The sequence below is a fragment of the Asterias amurensis genome, chromosome 1 (genome assembly GCF_032118995.1).
Source record: "Asterias amurensis chromosome 1, ASM3211899v1".
In the NCBI taxonomy this organism is placed as follows: Eukaryota; Metazoa; Echinodermata; class Asteroidea; order Forcipulatida; family Asteriidae; genus Asterias; species Asterias amurensis.
This window is the reverse complement of record NC_092648.1, coordinates 979,765-1,005,363: the sequence shown is the minus strand read 5'-3', so window position 1 is coordinate 1,005,363 and position 25,599 is coordinate 979,765. Positions and strand designations below refer to the sequence as shown.

Below are 25,599 nucleotides of genomic sequence, written 5' to 3'. Positions count from 1 at the left end.
AGAGCATTGAACTCAAGTTCTGATGACCGAGTCATCAGAGTGTGGGTTCCAATCCCGGTCATGACACTGAGAATCCTTGGCTAAGACACTTGACTCTAATTACTTCTCATTACCCAGGAGTTAACGGATGCACATATAGAGATTGTTGCACACCCATTTAGCTGCCAGTGCTGCATACTCCAAAGGAGTTAACATGATTTTGGAAATTTTTAAGGCCCATTGACCAGGTGTAGTAATAGTATAATGTAGCTTAATACATTGTTTAAAAGCGTCAATACATGCCTCTAGACCCTTATCACGGTACAGCCATTTTGAATGTCTCCCATTGATACCAATGTTACCAAACTGAGGCTGGAAGAACAAAATAGTCTGGTTCCTAATTCCAAAATGACTATTAGCATTCATTATTGTTATTCGCTATGAGGAACATGACCAAGATGGAAACAGCAAGATAAAGGTCTATTATAAAACAGGAACAAGTGTTACTTACCTTCTTTCCTGTACGTGGCACCAAGAAGAATCCTGTTTGTGATCTCAAGTTCAAGAAGTTTCTGAAGATTCTTCTGGTGTTCGGGTAATTCATAGGTGTCTGTTAGTGGCTTCATACGATCATGGGCAAAATTCTCTTGAGGAATTAAGTGGAAATACTCATTGCTCAACGCATAAATCTAGAAAAAGGAGAAACCATGGTCATTACAAAAGAAATTACAGTTTGCAGAACCCCGAGGGGCTGGTTAGTGTCAATGATGACAGAAGTTAGCAGCAAAGTAAGCTACTTGTGTAACAATACCAAGACTTGAACAAAAATTGAGCTTTTGTTCAATTGAGTTGAAGTACTTCACTTCCACTAAAAATTCACTACAATTGATGATCCACTCATTTTACAAACTATAGAGTCCTTATTACAATGAGAGAAAAAAGTTGCAAGTCACTTACCCCATGTTAAAATGGTGTAAAACACTGTGTTTGATACCCTTCAAGTGCAACTTTTGTCCACATCCCAAAACACTTGTTCGATATCTCATTTCAAATATAAGGCATGTACGTTTTTCTACAAGGAATTTTCAGTTCATTACTGAATTTGGATGACATTCAATCAATGGCAATGAATGTGACCGTTTGACCGGTGGCACTCTTTATTTAAGTACAGATCTATTTGTTTTTGCTGTCAGATATATAACGTCAGATTTCAAATTTTGCTTGAGATGAGCATTAAAGAGAATGATACTTTACACCATAAACATGAGGTAAGAGACTTTTAAGTTGGTCTCCACTTTGAGGACTCTATTTATTGAAAAAATGAAAGCATCACAAACTGAATTTAACCTTGGAGACCTTCTTAAACTATATTTCTGTTTACCTCTTCCATAGCAGCTTGATAATCGATAGCAGAAATAGTATGTCGGTCCTTATCAGCTTTCAGTATCTTCTCCCTGTACCAAAAAAAACACAATAAAATAAAATAAGCTGTTGCAAACTGCTTATACCAAAAGGACCTATGGTATAAATGGATTTGTTTTTAGTCCGGAACACAAAGGAACAAACAACTCATGCAGTCATCACATCACTGCAGTAAGTCATTACACGCAAGTAATTTCCAAAATTATTATGACAGTATAAGAAAGCCTTTGGTAATGTGTATCCGTTAGTTTTTAACGTTATAGTTTATATTTGTGTGTGAACTTTTTAAATGTTTTCTTGCACCAAAGTTGCATTGTTTTTTCTGCCTTCTTTGTTTTATGGTGTTCATGCACCTTTTTTAGCCTGTAAAATTGTTAAAGCTATTTTGCAGATATTTTTTACTGGTGTACTTTTCTTAAAACTGTTCACTTAATGTATGTAATTTTCTTAATCTTTTGCCATTTTTTACTGTTATGCGCCCTCGAACAGGCTGGTCCTGGAGAGAGCGCAATATAAAACCAATACATTATTATTATTATTGTTATTATTAAAAAGTCATTACTCGAGTTGCTTTAAGATCTCCTGAGCCTTCAGTAATACATCCTTAGGAAGGTGACTGAAGTTCATGACATCATGGTCTATATGAGTCTCCATCATGGCTTCCTTCAATGTCTGAGGTCTCGTCTGAAGAGGAAAACATCAAGTTAGCGTCCATAAATATTCAATCAAATAATTGTGTATTAAAATGCATCAGAAGAACACTACACCTAACAAAGAATAATAATGAGTATTTATATAGCGCCAAGGCGCTGGAGACGAAAAGAAACACAATTTATTGTGTATGAGGATGAAGCTGTGCAACTGCCTATTGGTGGAGTATTCAAGAGGGCCGTTGCTGCTCATGAAAAAGCCCTATTCTTAAAGTTGATATATAAATAATTTTACAAATACTTATACTTTCTATATGAACATAAAGTTAAATAAAGTATATTTTGCGTAGTTCAGTTGGTAGAGTGCAGGAACGCTAATCCATTGTTTAAATCCGCTCTTATTGTTTTGAGAAAATATAATTAGCTGTTGCAAACAACTTAACAAAGAAATAAATTAGTAAATTTTTCTTTCTTTGTTCAACGCCATGTATTTGCTTCTCTTAAATATCAAACATTAAGTGTCCAAAGAAACCATTTCAATTATAAATCAGCTCAAAATACACAGCATTTTGTCAATAACAATATTTAATTCAAGGCTTTTTTAATCCCAAATTCCCCTGACAACCATGTGAACAAACTCGAGTCCAATAATCTTACCAGCTCTAAAAGGACATTCTGGATTCCTTCTGGTAGTTTAGATGGTACGGGAGACTCCAAGTTAAAGCGGAATTCTCCGATTGCTTTATTTCGATGAGCTCTTGCAGGGTCCGATTGAACCAACATGTACTTACTGGGCTTCTTCTGGAAACTGAAATTGGAATATATATATTTTTGTTTTATAATGAGAAGGGTAGATGGCCTTAGCTTTAGATTCCAACCGGATCGCAGACTGCTGAAGGCAGAGGTTCTCCATAAGCTTTCATTTAATGCCGCTAAATCCACAGACCAATTTAAAGAACTTCTGAAAACACATCTCTTCCCTGTTTAAGCTTTTCTCTTTTTCTCATTCTTTTCAAACATTGTGTATGTAGCTTTTCCGCTAAGATTTTGTTGTTTATTGTGCATTTTCAGTTTTTGTAAACGCTGTGATGTAGTTTTCTATGGGGAGCGTCTCTAAATACCAATTATTATTCTTATTATTATTAATACTTACTCGGCTACACTAGTCCAGTCATTCCCACTCTTGGCTTTAAAGATCTTCATGAATTCAGAAATGGCTGCCTCTTTGGTGCCAAATGGCGTCTTCTGAAACTGGCCGTCATCACCGATCCGACCCCAACGAGTAAACAGAACATTCACATCCTTAGCAACCTGATGTATAATCTGAAATAGGATTGATGCAAAAATGGTTTAATGAGTGGCATTTATTAATTTCAGGCAGAGTTGAAACTGTAGATTTTATGCCAAGTTGGAAGACACTGAACAGACAATGTTGATGAGCTTCCAATTTCATTTTGAGAAAAAGTTTTTTTAATTTTCAAATAGCACTTAAATTAGGCACAAGTTTAAAATGGTCAAATATGTTTTACCTCAAGTGATGTTTGAAGCTTTGCACGGTGTGAATAAAGTTTCAAAAATTGTGTATCTTGCTTATAATAGCCCAAACAACACACAAAACAAGTATGTACCGAGATACAACATTTTAGCACAAATATTTTTTGTGGAAAATTAAGATACCACGTTTATGCACAATCATGAAACAAGGTTTTTGCACTGACACATCAATTTTGTTCTTTTAATTCCTTTACATTTTTTCAGTTACAATTAATGTAAGTTGATGTTATTTTTTAAAATCTTTTTATCTTCTCCATTTTTGGAGGTTTTGTGGAAATAAATAAATAAATAAATAAACAATCTTTACCTGCATCTTATAGAAGTTATTCATCCCATAACGGCCGTATTGTGTTTCTACTTTGGTCATGATGACATCATAGGGAAGGTTCTGATCTTCATCCATTAGAACCAATCTAATATCAATTAAAAAACAATCAAAGACAGATTCCCAGATGAGATGAGAATTATAAATAATAATTGTTAGCATAAACACTTAATTGATAACGAGCAATGGAGAGCTTTTGATAGTATAAAACATTGTGAGAAACGACTCCTTCTGAAGTAAGGTAGTTTTTAAGAAAGAAGTAATTTCTCACTGAAATATTTGAATTGAGTTTGAGACCTCAGATGTCCATTGTATTTATGATTATGGAAGGCTTTGATGAAAGACATCAACATAAGCCAATGGGCAACAATACATTATGCAAATAATTATGAATACATTATGCAAATGAGTCTAAATGTCTACTCACCCTCCAACAGTCATTCCTGATTTCTTATCCACTTTTGGTATGAACTCCTCCACTACTCTAGTCTTGTTTCGTTCTGCTTCAAGTTGTTGAATCATAGCCTCGGCATCCTCATCCACATTCAGCTGTGGGATTGGAGAGTTTATACCATCCGACCATACCGAACATACAGGCTTGGGATACACCTACACAAATCATAACTAATGTTATTAAATATTTCTGGTAATGAAGCAAAGGATGCCACGAGTGAACTTAATCACTGTAGCTCCCAAGCCCGAGGAAACCTGAAAACAAGGGTGCTTGTTGTGTGAACCAAAACAGGAGGGTAGTAACACTTACTTCTCCACAATAAGTGTTCTGGGTTCTTTGAGGTGTGCTATGGAAGTGTCGTGGCCGAGCGGTTAAGAGCACCGAATTCAAACTCTGGTGTTTCTGATTAGCAGAGTGTGGGTTCGAATCCCGAGCCGTGACACTTGTGTCCTTAAGCAAGACACTTAACCATTGCTGTGTCCTTCGGATGGGACGTAAAGCCGTTGGTCCCATGTGTTGTGTAACGCATGTAAAAGAACCCAGTGCACTTATCGAAAAGAGAAGGGGTACGCCCCTGTGTTCCTGGCTGTGGCTGCTGTATGCGCCGTAGCACCTTGTAAACCCTTAGGTGCAAAATAACTGGGTCTCAGAATTCATCACTACAATAACCTATCCTCCTGAAAGTTTGTATATACTCAGCGCCTTGAGTACCTTGTTTGGTAGATGCTTTAATGCGTAAAGAAAACAAACTTGCACACTTCAACAGGTCCATATATTTGAATACTTGTGTGCACAGTCTATAATAACTAACCTTTCTTTGTGGTGCAACTTTAGTCAATTTCTGCAGAGCTTCAGCCATCTTATGAGATCCACTCTGCATAGCATAATCTAGTGGAGTTTTCCCATCAGCGTCTACCTCTGATAGCTTGGCTTTTAGTCTTGCTAAGAGCTCCAGTATCTCTACATTCTCATAGGTCCCAACGCTACATGACTTCATCAAGTAATGGATGGCTGTACGACCCTTTGAATCCACGGCGTTCAAATTGAGCTTGCTGGTCTTCTGAAGCTTTGGAACTGCAAAGAATGTGTTAAAAGTAATTACTCTAGTTGAAGCAAAGATATAATAAAGGCCAGTTTATAGTTGGTCATGTGATGGTCACACGATGGAAATCTTGACACGCGATCATAAAAAACACAGTTCATAGGTCTCAGCAATGACTATAAACTGTGTTTTTTTTAGGATCGCGCATCAAGATTTCCATCGCACGACCATCGCGCAACCGACTATTAACCGGCCTTAAAGCAACCTTTCGTTTACAGCAGAGAAATGTAAAACAAAGGTGTTCAGAAACTAAGAGCAGAATGCTCTGATACAATAGCCACCTCAATATTTGTTGGTGATTCAAACATGTACAACCAGTGATAATAACATCCTTACTCAAAGCAGAGAAGCTGAACTGCGAAGGGCGCGGCTACAACGTGTTCAAGCTGCACACATGCAAGGGCGCCCCAGGCAGCCCCATCAACACATAATGGTCTGGTTCTTCTGAGCATCATGAAAATTGCGTTGAAATTTTGAGTGAACTTCATGTGTGTTGTTTGACCTCAAAATGTCTGCAAGTAGTTTATTTTTACCTTTGTCTTGGTCTTGTTTTCCATCTATTTCATAGGCATCATTCACGTTGATGGACACTCTGGTCTTTGTCTTCCCTTTGGACTCTGTCAAAATAGATGAACCAAACATGTGTTATATTAGGACAACATAGAGGCAAGAGGTGGTTTTGAGGCATTGCAGAGGTATCATTGCACATTAAAATTGTTTGTTTGTTTAGCGTATATGCATCTACTTGTGTAGATTGTTCTGGAGAACTTGTCTTGCCGATTATTCTACAGTCTTTCTACAGTCTTCTACATTTTAAAGTCTACAGTCTTTTAATGATGACTAGAGCAAGCTAGTCTTTTAATGATGACTAGAGCAAGCTAGTAAAAATGTTGAGACCATTTAAGAACTCACTTCGAACTCAATTCACAGCGGTTAATATGACAAGAAGTAACTGTGGTCCAGTGGTATAGACTGCATGACTTGTAATCACAAGGTAGCGGGTTCAAATCCTACCAAGGTAACTGCTGATTTCACAATGACTAAAACAAGTATTGTCGCCTACATGTAGATAATGAAACACAATTTCTTGGTTTTTGCAATTCATAACCATTGACGTTTAACCAGTGTTTGTATGAGAGAGATTGGCTGTTGCCAGCTGGGTGTTGATATCCCCTTGTGGGAGTTTGCTGAGTTCCCTTGATGGGAAGATCATCTAAACAAACAAGCAAACAGAAGTCCTCTTGATACACTAAGCGAAAGTAGACGTCCAGCCGATTTCCTACCTCCCCAGGTAGTACATAATACGCAGGACAGTTTGTTTGTGATCAATTTAAAGTTGTTTTAACATCATAGATTTGGTAATTGTAATGTTTTATTGACATATTTAATTTTGCAGCAAAAATACGATTAGATTCATGTAAATCAAGAGAGTATTCTTACTAGTTTGGTCCAAGGTGTTTGTTATCCACAGTGGTGATGTGTCTTCACCACTTATCTTCTTTTTCCCTGCTTTTAGAGGATCGTATTCATGATTCAGTAGCACATTCACAAGAACTATCTCATTCTGTCCAAACAAATCAAACAGATCAAGAGATTTGAAATACTGCAGTCTTTACATGCGTAATATTACAGGGATGATATTTGACCCAGACGAATGCCAAAGTTACATTAAAAAGGCTGGTGGGACTGGTCCTCTTAAGCCAGAACCAGAACCTCTAAAATATTACAATATACCCCTTGCATAACGCCAAACGCTACACTGATACGCACGTTTTAACCCTCAAAGAACGGCTTTTTGACCCCAGTGAGGATGCTTTTTGAGCGTGTGACGTCACATGCAAGGGGTCTATAGAGGGGTTGACATCAGGAAAAAAAAACTTAGAAATGACAAGCCTTGTTCATCAAGCCGTTGCTTTCTCTAGCTATTTCAATCAATATGTAATTTACCCCTTGATAAGCAAATAGTAACTACTTACCTGCATGATTGCGTGCATTAATGGCGTCACACCATCTTCATCAGCTTGGTTTGGATCAGCTCCCTTCTTCAGTAGAAACTGACACCCTTCAAATGAGTTCATGTGAATAGTGAAGATTAACGGTGTTCCATAAATGGTCTTCTCTACTGGTAGATCATGGTACCAATCCTCTAAGGAGTCACACTTGTTCCTCTTCTCCTGGGAGAGGATCCTGACATCTGGAAGACGTCCCTCGACATCAAGACTCGACTTATTCTCATGGAGCATCCTGATAACAATTAAACAAATAAATTGTTAACGTTCTGATGTTTCCATCCCTAGCAGAGTTATTCTCCAAGGCTTGGTCAAAATCCCAAGGATAATGATGTTAGTTTTTTAAAGGCACTGGACACTATTGTTAATTATTCAAAATAATTGTTAGCATTGTGAGAAACGGCTGCCTCTGAGGTAACATAGTTTTTAAGAAAGAAGTAACTTTCCTTCAAAATAATTGAATTTGATTTCAAGCCCTCAGAATTGGATTTTGAGGTCCTGAAATCAAGCATCTGAAAGCACAACTTTGTGTGAGAAGGGTGTTTTTCCTTCCCTTATTATCTCGCAACTTCGAGGACCAATTGAGTTTAAATTTTCACAGGTTTGTTATTTGTATTTTGTACATATGTTGAGATACACCAAGTGAGAAGACTTCTCTTTGACATTTACCAATCTTGTCCACTGTCTTTAAAGTACGCCCACTCGGTTACTACCATCAGTCATAACACAGAATGCATTGCAAACATCTGCGGCCAATTTCAAAGAGCGGCTATTTACATGGTTTAGCACAAACAATTGCGAAACTGGAAAATATGCAATTAGTAAGCCAGCTTTGTGCGTTGACCATGTATTTGCTGTCATATCACTTGCTGATAGTAATTGCTGGATGGCTAGCCATGGCTTTCCCCTTTGCTCACTGTCAGCAATGCTATGACATAGAAATCATACAGTGAGAACAAAAACGGCCGTTCAGCAGTTCTATATAATTGGGCCCTGGTACTCACTCGATTATGGTCTTAGAACTGCCTTGAAATGTCAGACCCCAGAACATCGATATCAGGGGCACTCTTCCCTGATCGTCGGCGCATGTCAAACATTGCTTGAAATCAGAGGGGACTTTGTCTGTAAGAAAATATCAATCAAAATACTATAACGCAAAAGATGAAAAAATATGAAGATTATTTGGTGTACACTAAGTACTACACTTAGTACTTTCCTCAAGTCCAGTGGAAACAAAAATCCACAAGCAAATCACTCCGTTGGGATTCAAACCCATGACCTTTGACTTGCTAGAGCAGGGCCCAATTTTATAAACTCAATTTTATAAACAAAATTCTTTGCTAAACAACAAGTCAGTGGGGCATCAGTCACAACAATGTAAACTTAATGTATTTTTAGCAGGTAACGTGCTCTGTTAAGCACAACTATTCTATGCTTAGCACGTTGTTGTGCTTACAGGCTTTATGAAATCGGGGACAGGTGGCTACAGACAGTTTTGAATCATACCTCGGAAGACACGACACACGTCTTTGTTGAGATTAATGGCAGCGTAGTGCAATGGAGTACACCCCTTGTAGTCTTTGGCAAACAACTTCACCCCATGATCAAGGAGAGATGTTGTGATCTACAAGTAACATTATAACAATGTAGTTACAGAATCATTGTATGCTTTACAGTCCTCCTGTTCAAATTGAGCCAAAAGGGTTCCTAAAACAATCACAACTCCTTAGGAGTATGCAGCACCGGCTGCTAAATGCTAACAATTACTTTGACTAATTACCAACAGTGTCCAGTGCCTTTAAAGCCAGTGGACACTATTGGTAATTGTCAAAGACCAGTCTTCTCACTTAATGTATCTCAACATATGCATAAAATAACTAACCAGTGAAAATTTGAGCTCAATCGATCGTCGAAGTTGCAAGGTAATAATGAAAGAAAAAACAACCTTGTCGCACGAATTTGTGTGCCTCCAGATGCTTGATTTCGAGACCTCAAATTCTAAACTCGAGGTCTTGAAATCAAATTCATGGAAAATTACTTCTTTCTCGAAAACTACGTCACTTACTCGTTACCAAGTAAAATTTTATGCTAATAATTATTTTGAGTAATAACCAATAGTGTCCACTGCCTTTAAGCAAACAAGGAAAAACTTCAGTGTACTATTAAGCCATACATGTACCTTTGACTCAAAAGTATTGGAGTACATAATTAGCAAATTAATAAAAAAATACCCATTGTATTCCGTGTTCCACTCACCCTAATGATGGTCTCTGATGCAGCTCCTTTATCAGCATGAATTGCCAGTACATGGAGAAGGTTCTGATCTTTGTTATTCGTTGACTGCAGTTTGTTTGAATCACGTTGTTTACGTACGAGTTCATACGCTAGTTGAAACTGCTGATCTGACAGCACGGCCTATTAAGGCATGGAAAGAACAAATTCAACACTAATTACACCCTCTATAGTTGTCTCTGATAACTATAAAAGGAGAAGCCAGTCAAGATGAGTTGCCGGTCTGATGAAGCCGATAGTGTAGTCTTGAAACGTCACTAAATAATTGTGAGCTTGTGCGCTTTTTTCCCCCATAACTTAGAATTGTTAAAATGAACACCTTTACTGTAGTAATATTACATCAGGTCAGAAAGAAAGTTCTCCAAGTTTACATCTCAAGCAAAATATTAAGAAAACAATTTAAAACCAGATTCTGAACAAGTATTATTCTGGCCGTATACGTTTCAGAGTGAAGAATTCACTTGGAGTAAAATTGTGCTGTGTCATACAAAAAGTACCCAATCCCTTAAAGACCTACCTCAATAGCATTGACATAGGAGATGCCAAACTTGTTGATTCTATTCATCATGACGTACACAGCACCTTGCCAACGTTCATGGACGATACCATGAAACAATGAGGCCTCAATCATTGATTTAGGCTTCTCAGGAACATCTTGGGGCTTCCATATCCAGTACTCTTTTGAGAGCTGTTTCTGCGGAGCGGTTTTGCTTTCATCCAAATCAATTTTTAACATTTTGTTGATGTCGGCTCCTTTGTGGATCAACCATGTGGCCATGCTAGTGAAATAATAACAACAATACTCAGTTCTTATAAAATACATATAGTTATAATAAGTTCTAATATCGATAGCATTTCACAATTACGTCTCAACGCCCAGGGGCTATATTCATGTACCCATTGCATAGTGTATGGGCCTTGGTGGAGCTCAGATATGGCAAAATGACACATACCTTTCTTCACAGCCTAATACGGCTAAAGCTAACGGTGTATGTCCAAATTTATCCTCCATGTCAAAGTCATCAATCCTCTGAATTAAATCACAAATCATAACAACTTCAAATTAATAGCTCAATAAACCTTGCTAGTTTATCAAAAACATTCAGAAAATAACACACAATTTAACGCCTTTGCACTGTCATCTCCACAAGTCATTCTGTGAACTCTTTTTTCTTAAATCTTTCCTTCACTTCTAAGCCCCTCTAAAGGCAACTAGAACTGATCTATAATATCATTGCTGTAACCGCTGCCAAAACATAGGATTCGAACTGCCTCTAGCTACCGGGCAATCTCGGTAGTCTAGTTGGTAAGACACTGCTCCAAAATTGCAAGGGTCGTGGGTTCGAATCTCACCAGAGTAAAATGCGTGTTATTATTTTTCACAGGATTCGGGAAAGTACTGAGTACACATCGGTGTATGGGTAAAAACCAAAATAGTATTCTTTATCCCCTATGCAAATTTAACATCTATTATATTGTTGCAGTACACGCTGCCGAAACATGGGACTCGAACTGCCTCTAGCTACCGGGCAAACTTGGTAGTCTAGTTGGTAAGACACTGCTCTAGAAATGCAACGGTTGTGGTTTCAAATCCCACCCGAGTAATATGCTGCGATTTTTTTCACAGGACTCAGGCAAGTACTGAGTATACAGTGCTAACACACATGAGTAAAAGCAAAATTAATGGAATTGATTGATTGATTGATTGATTAAGTGAGTGATTGACTTTTTTTACTTTTCAAAACAAACAATTTATTTATGCACAAAATATACAAATTTTTTTTGATTGACTGTTATATCTGACCTCATCAATGTACATAGCAGAGTTCAATGCTCCTCTGTATGCAGCGTAGTGTAGAGGAGATCGACCAATGCTATCTACTCTATTCAACTCCTTTCCCTCCATAGCATCTACTAATAGTGACACAGTCTCTATGGGATCTATGGCAAGTGACATATCAAATTGTCCTCCCTTTTTCCCATACATGCTGAAAGAAAAACATAGTTTTTCAATTTGTGTTATAATATTAATAATTTTAATAATAGTCGCTTCTTAATATAGCGCTCAGGTCCGTCAGACAGTGACACTCGTGGCGCTTCAACATTATTACACAGGTCATTGGGCCTTAATAAAGCACTTCGAACCATCAAATAATAATGCAAAATAAATCAATGACTCCGTAAACGCCAGTACCTAGAAGAGCATGAAGTCAAGGTTGGCTCATTACGCAATCTCTCAGGCAAACCGTTCCATAAAAGGGAACATATCTAGTCAGAAGCCATTTAACTGTTAGCTACTGTGTAGCCATGGATCAAACCAAGTCTTGAATACAACCTGGGAAACAGCAACCATGGGATACCTTAAGGGTTGCATGTCGTGGTCGAGAGGTTAAGAGCACCGGATTCAAGCTCTGTTGTTTCTGATCAGTAGAGTGTGGGTTCAAGTCCCAGTCATGACACCTGTGTCCTTACCTTAAGCAAGACACTTAACCATAATTCTGTATGTCCTTTGGATGGGACGCAAAGCCGTTGGTCCCGTGTGTATAACCCAGGGTTGTGCAACTTTTTAACAAATAATAGTTCAATCTGGTTTTAAGATACCTGCACTTGTGGATTGCATAATGAAGGGGAAGTCTTCCATCTGCATCTAGGGCAAAGACATCTACATTATGGTCCAGTAGGAGTTCAAGAAACTCTGTAGTTACATTCGACTGCTCCATATTGACAGCATTATGGAGAACCGTTCTCTCGTTATCATCCACGGAGGTCAACGAAGCTCCAGCAGCCAAGAGTTTCTTGGCTGTTGAGATCCGCGCTGGAATGTTGCCTTCATTAAGAAGTAAGAAGGGAAGGTATACATTTGGTGATCAATCTTAAAATTAATAGCATTAAGTTCAGGTTAGAAGCCTACAGCAGCTTTCAATAGTATAAATCATTTTGAGAAATGTGCCACTTCAAGAAATGCAGTATAAAAAAGATTACAGTTTTTAAATTGAATCAAGTTTGATTCAAATTTGAATCTCATATTGTGTATTCCTATTGGCGATTACTCTTCCTGCGTGGGCAGAACTGCTCCAGATTTGAGAAATATTTCACTCAAAAGTATTGTGTTTATGGTTTGCCCCAAAATTTGAATCTGAGAAGCGTCACTGTTGGCAATGTTTCTAAGATTGTGCATTCCTATTAGGGATGTATTCTTCCTGCATGGACATATTGAGAGAAGAAATTATAGTAATATGGGTCTTGCTCATTGACATAACTGCAATAACTGGGACCCAAACTCACACTCTGAGTTAAACAGCAGAACTTAAGAGGACCAGAAAGCTCGACCATAACACACCACAAAATTGACTCTTCAACAAAGCTTGAGGGACCATCACCACTTTTTGAATAAATAAATAACAAATAGGTGAAATCCAAATGAGTTAACTTACTGATATAGGCTGGGACATAATGCATAATACTTGGTTGCTTGTTCTCAAATCCAGATCCGTTCACATCAGCACCTTTAGCTAACAAACCAGGAATCAACTCTGTCATATTCTGTCTGTCAAAGAAATCAATGATAAAGAATATTAGGAAAACAAATATCTTCTTAATGATCAGTTTGTTACTATAGATACACAATAATAATAATAATAATAATAATAGTAATAATAATAACCCGTTTTTATATAGCGCTTTTTCACACCCGAAGGGCATCTCAAAGCGCTCCAACATTATTACCCCTGGTCACTGGGCCTTAAATCACTTCTTAAACCACCTCAGCTCCCTGGGAGTATACAGCCTGTGCAACAAATAATGCACTACTCGGCTAAATCAATCACAAGAACCATCTCTGCCCTCACAGGTACCCATGGGTGTAAAGAAGCAATTATTAGTTAAGTGTCTTGCTCAGGGACACACAAGTGTCACGACCAGGATTCGAACCAATACTCTACGGAAGCACCTGAGCTTGAGTTGGGTGTTTTTATCCGCTCAGCCACGACACAAGAAGGAGGCTGGTCCTCTATTTATAAAGGACAAGCATTCACCAAAAACACCAAAAGCAAATCCATGAGATCAAAATTATACAACAATCTCCTGTACTTTTACTGATTTTAGTTTGCCAATAAATAGTACAAAATGCACAGCACACTAACCACAAGTTTACAATGATTCAATCAGCCCTAAAAAATAAATTTCAGGAATAAAATGAGGATTTTACACAAAACAATACTCACAGATACCTCTAGGGCAAAATCTATTGCTATGGAATAGTACATGGAGCATAGCCAGAGCCTGAAAAAATTACTGCAACACATTCTTTATCCCCAATTCAAATTTATCATATTTCAGTTTACTTGTATTGTTCTAATAACAATTCCTCCGAAGGAGGATAAAACAAAAACCAATTTGATTTGCTTACTTGACGGCCAACAGTAAGGCGTTGGTTTCTGATGCATTCGGATCAGCTCCCAAAGAAAGCTGAAAACAGAGTCAAGAAGCAAACAATCAGATCAGATACAGGAATGGGACCCACAGATCACAGATTCATCATAATAATTATAGAAGTTTTTATTACTTAATATTTTTTGAAACTGATAATAATGAATTCTAATGAAACCAAGGATGCCTCAAAAGTGAAAACTGAAACTAGAAGGCCTGAGAAAACTGCAGACAAAAGTGCTTGCAATAAACCAGAAACACTTGGGGGCGTTTTTTTGTCGTCATCACCAATAACTGTTTGGGTCACTGGTCAGTGGTCAACCAATAGCAAATTCAATCAAAAACAGACGACCACGAAAACACACCCCGTGTGTTGACCCCTACTTTCCCATGATAAGTGTTCTGGGTTATAGGCACTACCAATACGAGTACACGGACCTACAGCTTAATGTCCCATCCGAGAGACAAAGCAATTATGGTATAAAGTATCTTTCTCAAGGACACAAGCTAGGCCAGGATGTGAGCCCACACTCTGTGAATGACGGAGCTTGAACCTTCTGCCACTTGACCATTAGACCATTCAATGACACCATCGCAATGAATTGTAATTACATAAACTCAATAAACCAGATAAATGTAAACCTAATTTTGAATATTTAAAATGATCTGATCTACCAGCCAGGCTCCTAGTGAATGACACCCATGCCTACATCCTTATGGACTGTGAAGGGGGTAACCCTGTTTCAGCTCCAGAAGTTGATGGCAACGTTCCCCTGGTGACAATTGATTTGGGTTGACAGCCCAAATCAGTTCAGTGTAGCCCTCACCTGGAAGTGGCATGGCCTTGTGATATTAGGCAATATATCATTAAAATAAATGCAAAAAATAATTGCAATACTGACTTGTAAATTAAGAAGTCCCAAACTAAACCATACATACCAGTGTTTTAGCATTAGCACATTGGTTGGATTCGATAGCATGTATCAATGGAGTGTTGCCATCAAAGCAACGTACATCCAGTTTGGGGTTACACTCCAGAATCATTGACAGCGCTGTGCTGGGTCTCTCTCTCACTAAGATGTTTAATGGATAGCACTTCACTGTCAAAAGGCAAGCATTACAGTATTACCAAAATTATCAAGCAGATATCAATTATATAACCTCATGCATTTTATGACCAAACTAAGTGATATTTTAAAGGAAATTTTGTAATATTTATCTATGGCACTCATTACCATCACATCTCCGTCATGAAACTACACTTGGACATTTCAAGAAACTATTCAAGACTCATTTATACAGAAGTACTTGACTGTTTTATTTCACTTTACATTGGAACATCTTGAGTTTGGACTTCTTTGTTGCATCTTCTGTAGGCGCTTTGTAATCTTGGGAAAAAGGTGCCTCCTATAAATGCTGATATGTATGTAAGTATGTATGAAAAACATCAGTTAACATCCTTTAAAATCACTTAGTCTAAATGCCCCCTGGTAATTCAAAATCAAGTAAAGTATGACAACAATTTTAAATCTCCAGAGATTGCCTGAAGGTGACTTTAGGGAACTTATATGGTGTTTGTTCAATTGCTGCCTTCAGTACGGACAAAGATGTGATTGGCACTCGCTGTGTCTCCTTATTAAATTATTACTATTATAACTCAATAACATTAGAATTTAGATAAATATGGAGAAGCTAGACTGAGGAGGAAAGCTAAAGGTTTAGTCGGCCGATATGTTTTTGTGAGTTTATAGTTCCATATTATTTTGATGAGTAGAGGTGAACCATTAAAGGCAATGGACACTATTGGTAACTACCAATTATTAGCATAAATTATTAGCATAAAACCTGACTTGGTAACGAGTATTGGGGAGAGGTTAATGGTATAAAACATTGTGCGAAACGGCCCCTCTGAGTAATGAAGTTTTTGTGAAAGAAGTAATTTTCCACAAATTTGATTTTGAGAACTCAGAACTTAGATTTTGAGGTCTTGAAATCAAGCATCTGAAAGCACACTACTCCGTGTGACAAGGGTGTTTTTCTTTCATTACTACCTCGCAACTTCGACGACCGACTGAGCTCAAATTTTCACAGGTTTGTTATTTTATGCATATGTTGAGATACACCAAGTGAGAAGACTGGTCTTTGACAATTACCAATAGTGTCCAGTGTCTTTAATGAACTACTTACCTTTAGTAGGTTCATCCTGCACAGTTTCATACGTGTTAACATCAGACTTACACAGTGTAATCAGGGCCTAATAAAGCAGACAATAATAACTAATAGTCAGTTTGCCAAGAAAATACAAACAATTATCGGATGAGAAAGAAAAATTGTCTGAAGCAGGATTTGATTCTGCGACATAAATTGGGGAAACAAATCAATAAATAATGACAACGAACAAGAATTTCAATAGCAAAGAAAGAAAGAGTAAACCAAAGTAAGGGGAAGTAAATAAATAAACAGTGATTGTCTTATTATATCAGGAGTCATCCTTAATTAATACAAGACAGATCAAGTTGAGCTAAGAGGACTGTTCTTACCTGCAGGGTCTTGCACACATTTTCGTTAGAGAGATCCTAAAATAGATCAAAAGAATAATATCCACTGATTAACAACACGTTCTACTTTTAAGATTGAAGTCTTAAACATTTTGATTGTGGCACAAATTAAGGAATATCAGTTAAAATTTTATGTGCATTTCCACAATTTGTTTTACATCTTTACATGCCCAGCTAATGTCTAGAATTCTTTGTGTTCCTTAGTTACCCAGTAATTAATTTATTTCCTTAATTATAAACACTATCCTTGGGGTGTGGAAACATCCTCATAGGAGCGTAGCAACATCCTTTTAGAGGTGTGGCAACATCCTTATAGGGGCATGGCAACTCCTAAGTTAAGACTAGTCCAAACTCTTTGTGAAATCAACCCACGGCCTAATTTTTAAGAAATTATTTTTTGTGTGTGACAGATTTAGCTTTCTCTTTCTTTTGTTTTATCCAAAATTCTCACTTGTTTGAATTTCGTTGTTCTTAATACTTGTAGTACCTCCTTCTAATAATGTACTAAATAAAACCTGACCTTTCTATTGACCACAATGCATCTGAGAAGCGGAGTACATCTGTACTGATTTTTCATCTTGGCTGCCTCCTCTAAGGTCGTAACCTTTGACCCTGGGTCATCATCTGTATCCATAGGTATTGGTCCATCTTCCTTTTCCTGGTAGAATAATAACAAATTCTTATAATAGCGCATTACACAATAATCGTATCAATGTGCGTTACATTAGTGCTCTGGTCATTGGGCCAATAAAGTCCCTTTAATCTTTCTCAGCTCCCTAGGGAGTATACAACCCCGAGCTGCCGTGGTGCTCCGAAGGCTTTTTCATACACAATATCAACCTCTACCCTCGCAGGTACCCATTTATACCCCTGGGTGAAGAGAAGCAATTATAGTAAAGTATCTTGCTCAAGGACACAAGTGTCAAGACCGGGATTCGAACCCACACTCCAGTGACTTAACCACCAGAACTTGAATTCGATGCTCTTAACCACTCGGCCATGACACACTAGAATTAGATAATAAAACCACAACAACTACAAATACATGTGTCTATACAACCATGAAAATGAACCAGTGGTGTTTGATGCTAACTTACCATGTCTGCAATGAGTTGAATTAGACTGCTCTGGTCTTGCGTCTTACAGTTAGTTGCAAGATGATGTAATGTATTATCACCAAACTGCCTAACACCAACATCTAGTGGTATGCGATCACCTTTACTGACAAGTAGCTTCAATAACCCAGTCATTCCCTTTAAGGAAATAAAAGAACACACATCAAATTAAATACACCAAAGAAAAACTCATCAAATAAAATCACATCAAGTGGAAGTGTCGTGGCCCAGCGGTTAAGGGCACTGAATTCAAATTCTGGTGTTTCTGATCAGCAGAGTGTGGGTTCAAATCCCCCAGCCGTGACACCCTGTGTCCTTAAGCAACACTTTTAAAACCATTGCCTCGTCCTTCGGATGGGACGCAAAGCCGTTGGTCCCGTGTTGTGTAACGCATGGGCAGTGTTCATTATTGGACAGCATGCAGAGTTAACCACACACCATGGCCAAATTACATAGGGCTGTTTAGCAACAAATACTGCTTGACAAATTTCTCTGCTAAGCGAAACTTGAGTGGAGCACCAGTTTCAACAATGTAAATGTTATTGAATTTTAGCTGGTATCCAGTTTCTGCTAAGCAAATTTTGTATGTGCTGGGCACATGTTTGAGCTTACAGGCTTTATGAAATTGTGCCCATCAGATCTTTATGTGCAAAGACTACAGTACACAGAGTCAATCCTCCAGAGTATTACCTTTTGAAGGGCGATGAAGATTGGAGTCTTCCCAGAGTTATTCTTAGCTGTTGGGTCACATCCTTTCTCCATCAAGAACTTCACCACTTCAGGAGCAGAATGGTAATATGACTGTAGGAATAAAGCAAAGACAAAATCAACTACAAATGTCAAATTTGTTTTTACTTTTTGATATTTGTGGTGTTTTTTTAACTTGTGGGGGCAATGTAATTTCTTCTTTTTGGAGATTAATAAAGTTTTCTTATGTCTTACCTCCAGAGCTCGATTTCACAAAGCACTTAGGACCATCTTAAGATGAGTCTTCAACATCACCATAGTGATTTGTAATGTGACATCACACTTTGCTTTGCTAAGATTGCTACACATCTTAAGTAAATCTTTGCTCGTTGTAAACCCCCATTCTCTTTTATAACTTGACTGGTTCATACTTCATGCCAAATGCCAAGCAAGTTTTGACATTGCACTTTTCTATTCGCAGCGAAAGTTTTGCAAGAGTTGAGCACATTCAACTTGATGCAAATCATGATGCATATTTGAGCAGTCGAATTCTACTTTGCAATCAGATGAAGTATGTACATGGCTGAACTTTGTAGTAACTCCTTATTTGTTGATCCACTTACAGAAACAGACGAATTTGTATTAGTTTCATTTTTGCCCAATTTAATATATTTTGATAATATCTTCAAGTTTGCTTTGTACTACTTGTGGTTTAGTTCTTACCTCACTTGTCGCACTCATTATCAAATGGAGCTATAGAAGAAGGAAGAAAAATAATTGTTAGCATAAAATCTTTCTTATTAACAGGCAATGGAGAGCTGTTGACAGTATAAAACATTGTGAGAAACGGCTCCCTCTGAAGTAACAAAGTTTTTGAGAAAGAAGTAATTTCTCCAGTAAAATATTTAAATTGAGTTTGAGTCCTCACGCGTGAGCTCTTGAAATCAAGCATGAAAGCACACAAGTTCGTGTGACATGGGTGTTTTTTTCTTTGTTATTATCTTGCAACTTCGACAACCAATTAAGTTGAAATTTTTACAGGTTAGGTATTCTGTGCATATGTTGAGATTCACCATGTGAGAAGACTGGTCTTTGACAATTACTGAAAGTGTCCAGTGTCTTGAAGGCTCAAAACAATTCTGAAAGATTTTATACAAAGCAAGGAAAGCACCTTAACAAAGTAATCAAAAGATGACACAAAAGATTTCCTAATGAAATACTGAAACACTAACCGCATTATCTCCATCTAAGTCAACAGCATTGACATCCGCTCCCTTCTTCATGAGGTACATGAATGATTTGACAGTGTCCATATACATCTTTTGGCTACAAGTCCTGAGTAGTAATGTTGAGCCATTATCATCACGGAAATTCACATTGACATTGGGTTGATCTAGTAGTAGATCTGTACAGCCTAGATGGCCCTTCAAGTAAGCTATGCCCAATGGAGGATTCTGGCAAACAAAGGGAAAATGTATTTAATGATGTCTGGTCTGATACTTCACTAAAGCAACTAAGGCAAATTGCCTCCTGGCCATTGCCTTGGTGCCCTTGAAATACTGCAGTAAAAATTTACAGTTACCTCACTGAGGAGAAAACGCCCTGGTGCCAATTGCCCTTTCAAAAACAAAGCATGCAAGCTTATGATGTTCTCTGATTGTTATATGAATACAATTGTTCACAAGACAGTACATTAGCAGGATCCGGCAACAGAGGCCAGCATTCTCCTGAAGATGATCAGAGTATACTGATTGAAACGATGAGTCAATATCCACAGGTTCTTTTCAGAACCACAAAGGTATTTAATTTCACTTTAAGTATAAATTATTCAAACTCATCAGCATTTAATACTATTTGTACAATATTGGAAGTCTTCAAGACTCTGAATATTCAGATAAATCTGTGTTACCTTCCAATCATTCAAGATGTTAGGATCTCCACCAGCTTTGAGGAGTAGTTTGAGGCAGTGCCACCAGCCATACGCAGCTGCATAGTGGATAGGTGTGTTCCCTGACGAGTCCTTAGTGTTAGGATCAGCTCCTTTCCTTAGTAGAAGAGTTGCTATTGGATAGTGGCCATTCATACACGCTAACATCAACGCAGTACGCTTGATCTTATCTGTTATATCAAAGAAACAGTCTCAGTGATTTGGAGTTTACTCTCTCTTTTCTCAATGATAGCTTCCATCTCGTCAATAAGAGTCTTAGCTAATTCAAGATGTTCTATTTCAGTTTAAGGATGGAGTGAGTTATCTTAATTACCTCTTTTCTCAATGATAGCTTCTATCTCCTCAATAAGAGTCTTAGCTAATTCAAGATGTTCCATTTCAGTTTGAGGGTGGAGTGAGTTACCTTAATTACCTCTTTTCTCAATGATAGCTCCCATCTCCTCAATAAGAGTCTTAGCTAATTCAAGATGTTCCATTTTAGATTAAGGGTGGAGTGCGTTATCTTAATTACCTCTTTTCTCAATGATAGCTCCCATTTCCTCAATAAGAGTCTTAGATAATTCAAGATGTTCCATTATAGTTTAAGGGTGGAGTGAGTTATCTTAATTACCTCTTTTCTCAATGATAGCTCCCATCTCCTCAATAAGAGTCTTAGATAATTCAAGATGTTCCATTTTAGATTAAGGGTGGAGTGCGTTATCTTAATTACCTCTTTTCTCAATGATAGCTTCCATCTCCTCAATAAGAGTCTTAGCTAATTCAAGATGTTCCATTATAGTTTAAGGGTGGAGTGAGTTATCTTAATTACCTCTTTTCTCAATGATAGCTTCCATCTCTTCAATAAGAATCTGAGCTAGTTCAAAGTGTCCTTGTCTAGCTGCAAGCATCAGGGGAGTTAGTTTGTTATGAACTGCAGACATCATTGTTTCAACACTAGCTCCATGTTTCAACAGACTTCTCACAGCATCCTGTGACATTAACAAATAGAAATAGCCACAAGGTTTAAAGGGACACACCGGCTCACCGTTTACGCAATTTAGGGGTGTAGGACCATAAATAATGTTTTTATAGCTGGTTGCTGTAAAAGAAAATCATCAAAATGTCACGTATTTAGCGAAAAATAATTTTAAAAACCCAAAGCGGCCATAACAAGCTTTCGTTACACGGACTCTTTGAATGTGAATCTTACGTTAGATTTTCCACCATTATTTACATTCTGTAGCGATAATTTGAATACATGATCTTTTACGTCAATTATTCGTTAATAATTTTGTAAAAAAAAAAGATTTAAATTTGGTTAAGTAAGTTACTTTTAGACGGCTGAAAGTAAAACTAGCCCGGAAGGTCACGTGATTGTTTGTACCACTTTTTGGTTAGAACAATCACCCGACCTGCGTTTTTGTCTTAAAATGCTCAAAAACGGCTAAATTTGATGAATTTTTTTATGGACTGTTCTTCTTTATTCCTGGAAGACCGTTGAAGTCATATCTTAGTCTATTTTGTAGCCCAAATAGCCCAATTTGGCCGGTGTGTCCCTTTAATATTAAAGTAATTCATTGCTCATGATGTGTCGTGTCATGGCCCTAACGGTTAAGAGCACCGGATTCAAGCTCCGGTGTTTGATCAGCAGAGTGTGGGTTCAAGTCCCAACCGTGACACTTGTGTCGATCAGCAAGACACTTAACCATGATTGCTTCGTAAAGCTGGGTTAGGGAGTAAGTGCTTTCTGCTCTACCTGCCAGGCTTCTGTTGGATGATACCCAAGCCCAATCTGTATGGACTGTGAATGATGCAACCCTGTTTCAGCCCCAGGAGTAGGTGGCAACATTCAGCTGACACTTGCGCCTTCCGCGTGATAATATTGGCGTACGCGCGCGCCTGACAAGCAGAAGCCAGCCGGTTATAAACAGCTCCAGCTGGTTTTATCAACCGTTTAAACACCCCCACGTGACGCGCTCTCCACCAATAGGGGTAGCGAAAATGTCTGGGGTATTTATGAATAAACATTTAAGGCATAATTGTTTTTCTAGAGTCTGTTAAACATATATGATTAAAGTGACTTTCCTACATACCACATGTCCTCTTTCAGCAGCATAGTGGATTGCAAAGTAACCAGTCTTGTCCTTTAAGTTGACACCTGACAATCCTGTTGGACCATCTTCTTGATCAGAAACTAAATACAATCAAAACAACAACAATAGTATCAATCAGTCATTATACAAGAATTGTACAGTAAGTGACTAGATCAAGGCATTATAATCCCTGTTCGTAAGACCATTCCTGTAACTTTCTCAACTCCTAGGGAGCGGCTTTAGAGCATAGGGGTTCACCTTACACAATAATATAACAACATCTATGATAATTCTCGTCAAAGCTTGTTTAGCATCTGGATGGGGGGAGAAGACAATGAAGAAGTTTCAGTTCTTGATTTGGGAGGAAAACCCCAGAGAATTATTCAAGCAGGAAAGGACCCTAAACCCAATCAGCATATTGCCCCCGGTGGGATTCCACCCAGGTTACAGAGGTGAAAGGCGAGGAAAGATACCATTCCGCCAACATGAATGGTAAAATAGTAATGGCAGATTTTTCTCATCGACTAAATGATATCCTTAATCCCTTTTGGTGAAAAAAAACAACTTCTTGAGGTAGACTAAAAGTAACAACGTATAAGAAAAATGAAAAAAGTATTTCAGTGGATTGAATTTGTTTTAAAAAAACATCATAAAGACAGTTGTATTATGAGGACAGTTAATATAAGAAAGCTTACCAGACTTGAGATTCTTGAGAAGAACTTCAATGTTATGAGTTCTTCCATACATAGCTGCTATCATCAATGGTGTAATTAACTTCTTTGGAACAAGCTGATCAGCGGAAATGCCCCTAATACACAACAACAACAATCAAAATGACGCACAACCAAATTGCATATACCCCCAACAATGCAACTGTCACTAATAACTCACATAAACAATCTCTACCCTCGCAGGTACCCACTTACTCCTGGGTGATGAGACCCAATCAAAGCCAAGTGTCTCACCCCAAAATACTAGTGACACAACCAGGATTTAACTTGAGTTCAATGCTCAGCGCATGCTCTTTAGGTTTCATCACAATATTTCAAGGAGTTGGTCTCGTGCTCAACTACACTATAGCCCTTGTGTCACACTACCCTATTCCTGGAGTTGCCTGGGGATTACTGGCAGGCCTTTTCATACTACCATCGCTTTACCCCAGGTTAAAGGAACACGTTGCCTTGGATCGGTCGAGTTGGTCTTTAAAAAGCGTTTGTAACCGTTTGTTATCAAATGCATATGGTTGGAAAGATGTTTTAAAAGTAGAATACAATTATCCACACACATTTGCCTCGAAATTGCGTGGTTTTCCTTTTACTTTGCGAACTAACACGGTCGGCCATTTATGGGAGTCAAAATTTTGACTCCCATAAACGGCCGACTGTGTTAGTCGGCGAGCTAAAAGGAAAACAACGCAATTTCGAGTGATACTTGTGTGGATCATTATATTCTACTTTTAAATATCTTTCTAATCATATGCGTTTTATAACAAACGGTTAACCTGAACCCCATGTAATAGGGACACAGTGTGAAAGTGTGCCGGGGTAACCATGGGGTAAGAAAAGTCCCGGGACCTCCCATTTTTTCAAATGAGAGATACATTGGACAAACTGCCTTACTTTAGGGTATGTGAGCTCAATCAAAGAATTCAAAACTAGTTGACTAGGTTACCTGTCTAGTAGAAGTAGAAGAGGGCCACTGCTTGTACAAGCCGCTGCATAATGGATGAGCTCATAACCCTGACTGTCCGTACATGAAGGATTGGAAGCAAACATCAACAGATGGGCTAGGATCTTAGGATTAGGGTTGATTGCTGCACAGTGGAGTGGCGTGATCTACAATGACATCAACAAAACACTTAAAGACCTGCTTGAACCAAAATGTCAAGTCGGGAACTTTGCTGAATTTCATATAAAATGTTTTCAATGAATAAGGAAACCGAGTCATATGATTATAAATAGATTTCAATTGTGTAAAAAAAACAATCATTTTGAATGCCTTTATCCAGCGCTTTTCTGAGAGATTTGCCAAAAGCCCCGTTACGTAATCACTCTCAAAACGTCATAGTTGGGAGCTCCAATTTGCAAAGCCGCTTTGTTGCAGCGTGGAGGTATATAACAAAGCAAACTCCCAGACATGACGTCAGCGGCATTGTCCTTTGACACGCGCCGTCAACGGCAGAAGTGTTTTTCGTTTTTCAAAACTTTTGGGTTGGGGCCTGATTTTTTAATCGATAATTACGAAAAAATTCCGAAGTGTATATATCAAAAATACATTAAAATGGTGAACAAGTGCATTATAAACAAGTTAAAATACCATTTCGGTTGAAAACATTCCGCTCAGGTAGCTGTTTAGTTTCAATCTCATTTCATTTCAGTTATTCTGAATGTGAAGCCAAAGACTCTCAGTTTACTTTACCTTATTATTCTCAAGGCATTTCTTCATGACAGAGACTCCTTTGACGTTGCCCAAGTCTTCAGGTTTTTTAGCAAGCAAAGCCTGTTAAAAAAATAGAATTGTAACATTTAAAAAAAAGAAATAAGAAAAACAACAATCACCAACCTGTAGTTACTTCGTTGGTGATCATTTTCATAAATCATCAACTGAAAACTCGTTTGGAAATTACATTAACACGATATAGGTAAAAATCACCTGTTGATGAAGAGTATTGAAGCCGAAACCTCCTCTATCATTGGCTTGTTTTACAAAGTGTCCTGCTAGCTTCTGCTGTCCAGCTCTCACTGCTACAGAGATCTTGTGTAGATATGTATCCTTCATTTAAAAAGAGAACAACAACAGCATGCTTTAAATTATTTATTTATTTTATAATTTATTTCTTTATATTTTTTTTATATAACACTCAACAGCACAATTATAATCAATGACAGGATGGATAGAAATCAAGAAGAAAAACTCAGTTTTTTGAGGTGGGAGGGAAAACCCCAGATAAGGGAAACCCACACAATCAGGCAGGGAATGAAAACCCAATCCACATGGTAAGGCT

The 25,599-nt window shown here is 37.9% G+C and overlaps 1 protein-coding gene across 1 annotated transcript in view; it reads right to left on the bottom strand.

The window, feature by feature from the left end:
* The window catches only part of LOC139941694 (poly [ADP-ribose] polymerase tankyrase-like), a 37,826-nt gene that overhangs the window by 6,220 nt on the left and 6,007 nt on the right, over positions 1-25,599 (bottom strand). The window contains exons 8-42 of the mRNA XM_071938301.1: positions 25,248-25,367; positions 25,014-25,094; positions 24,267-24,430; positions 23,291-23,403; positions 22,596-22,696; positions 21,332-21,491; positions 20,485-20,693; positions 19,808-20,029; positions 19,299-19,328; positions 18,579-18,689; positions 17,871-18,026; positions 17,294-17,431; positions 16,756-16,791; positions 16,403-16,469; positions 15,155-15,315; positions 14,196-14,254; positions 13,222-13,334; positions 12,389-12,614; positions 11,592-11,775; positions 10,741-10,817; positions 10,305-10,566; positions 9,752-9,910; positions 9,002-9,119; positions 8,500-8,617; positions 7,463-7,730; positions 6,927-7,050; positions 6,020-6,103; positions 5,196-5,458; positions 4,358-4,539; positions 3,913-4,018; positions 3,205-3,374; positions 2,709-2,859; positions 1,964-2,085; positions 1,361-1,433; positions 491-668 (exon numbers count right to left, since the gene is read on the bottom strand). Coding sequence (XP_071794402.1) covers positions 491-668; positions 1,361-1,433; positions 1,964-2,085; positions 2,709-2,859; positions 3,205-3,374; positions 3,913-4,018; positions 4,358-4,539; positions 5,196-5,458; positions 6,020-6,103; positions 6,927-7,050; positions 7,463-7,730; positions 8,500-8,617; positions 9,002-9,119; positions 9,752-9,910; positions 10,305-10,566; positions 10,741-10,817; positions 11,592-11,775; positions 12,389-12,614; positions 13,222-13,334; positions 14,196-14,254; positions 15,155-15,315; positions 16,403-16,469; positions 16,756-16,791; positions 17,294-17,431; positions 17,871-18,026; positions 18,579-18,689; positions 19,299-19,328; positions 19,808-20,029; positions 20,485-20,693; positions 21,332-21,491; positions 22,596-22,696; positions 23,291-23,403; positions 24,267-24,430; positions 25,014-25,094; positions 25,248-25,367 — 4,906 coding nt within the window. The remainder of the gene's footprint in view (positions 1-490; positions 669-1,360; positions 1,434-1,963; positions 2,086-2,708; positions 2,860-3,204; positions 3,375-3,912; positions 4,019-4,357; positions 4,540-5,195; positions 5,459-6,019; positions 6,104-6,926; positions 7,051-7,462; positions 7,731-8,499; positions 8,618-9,001; positions 9,120-9,751; positions 9,911-10,304; positions 10,567-10,740; positions 10,818-11,591; positions 11,776-12,388; positions 12,615-13,221; positions 13,335-14,195; positions 14,255-15,154; positions 15,316-16,402; positions 16,470-16,755; positions 16,792-17,293; positions 17,432-17,870; positions 18,027-18,578; positions 18,690-19,298; positions 19,329-19,807; positions 20,030-20,484; positions 20,694-21,331; positions 21,492-22,595; positions 22,697-23,290; positions 23,404-24,266; positions 24,431-25,013; positions 25,095-25,247; positions 25,368-25,599) is intronic.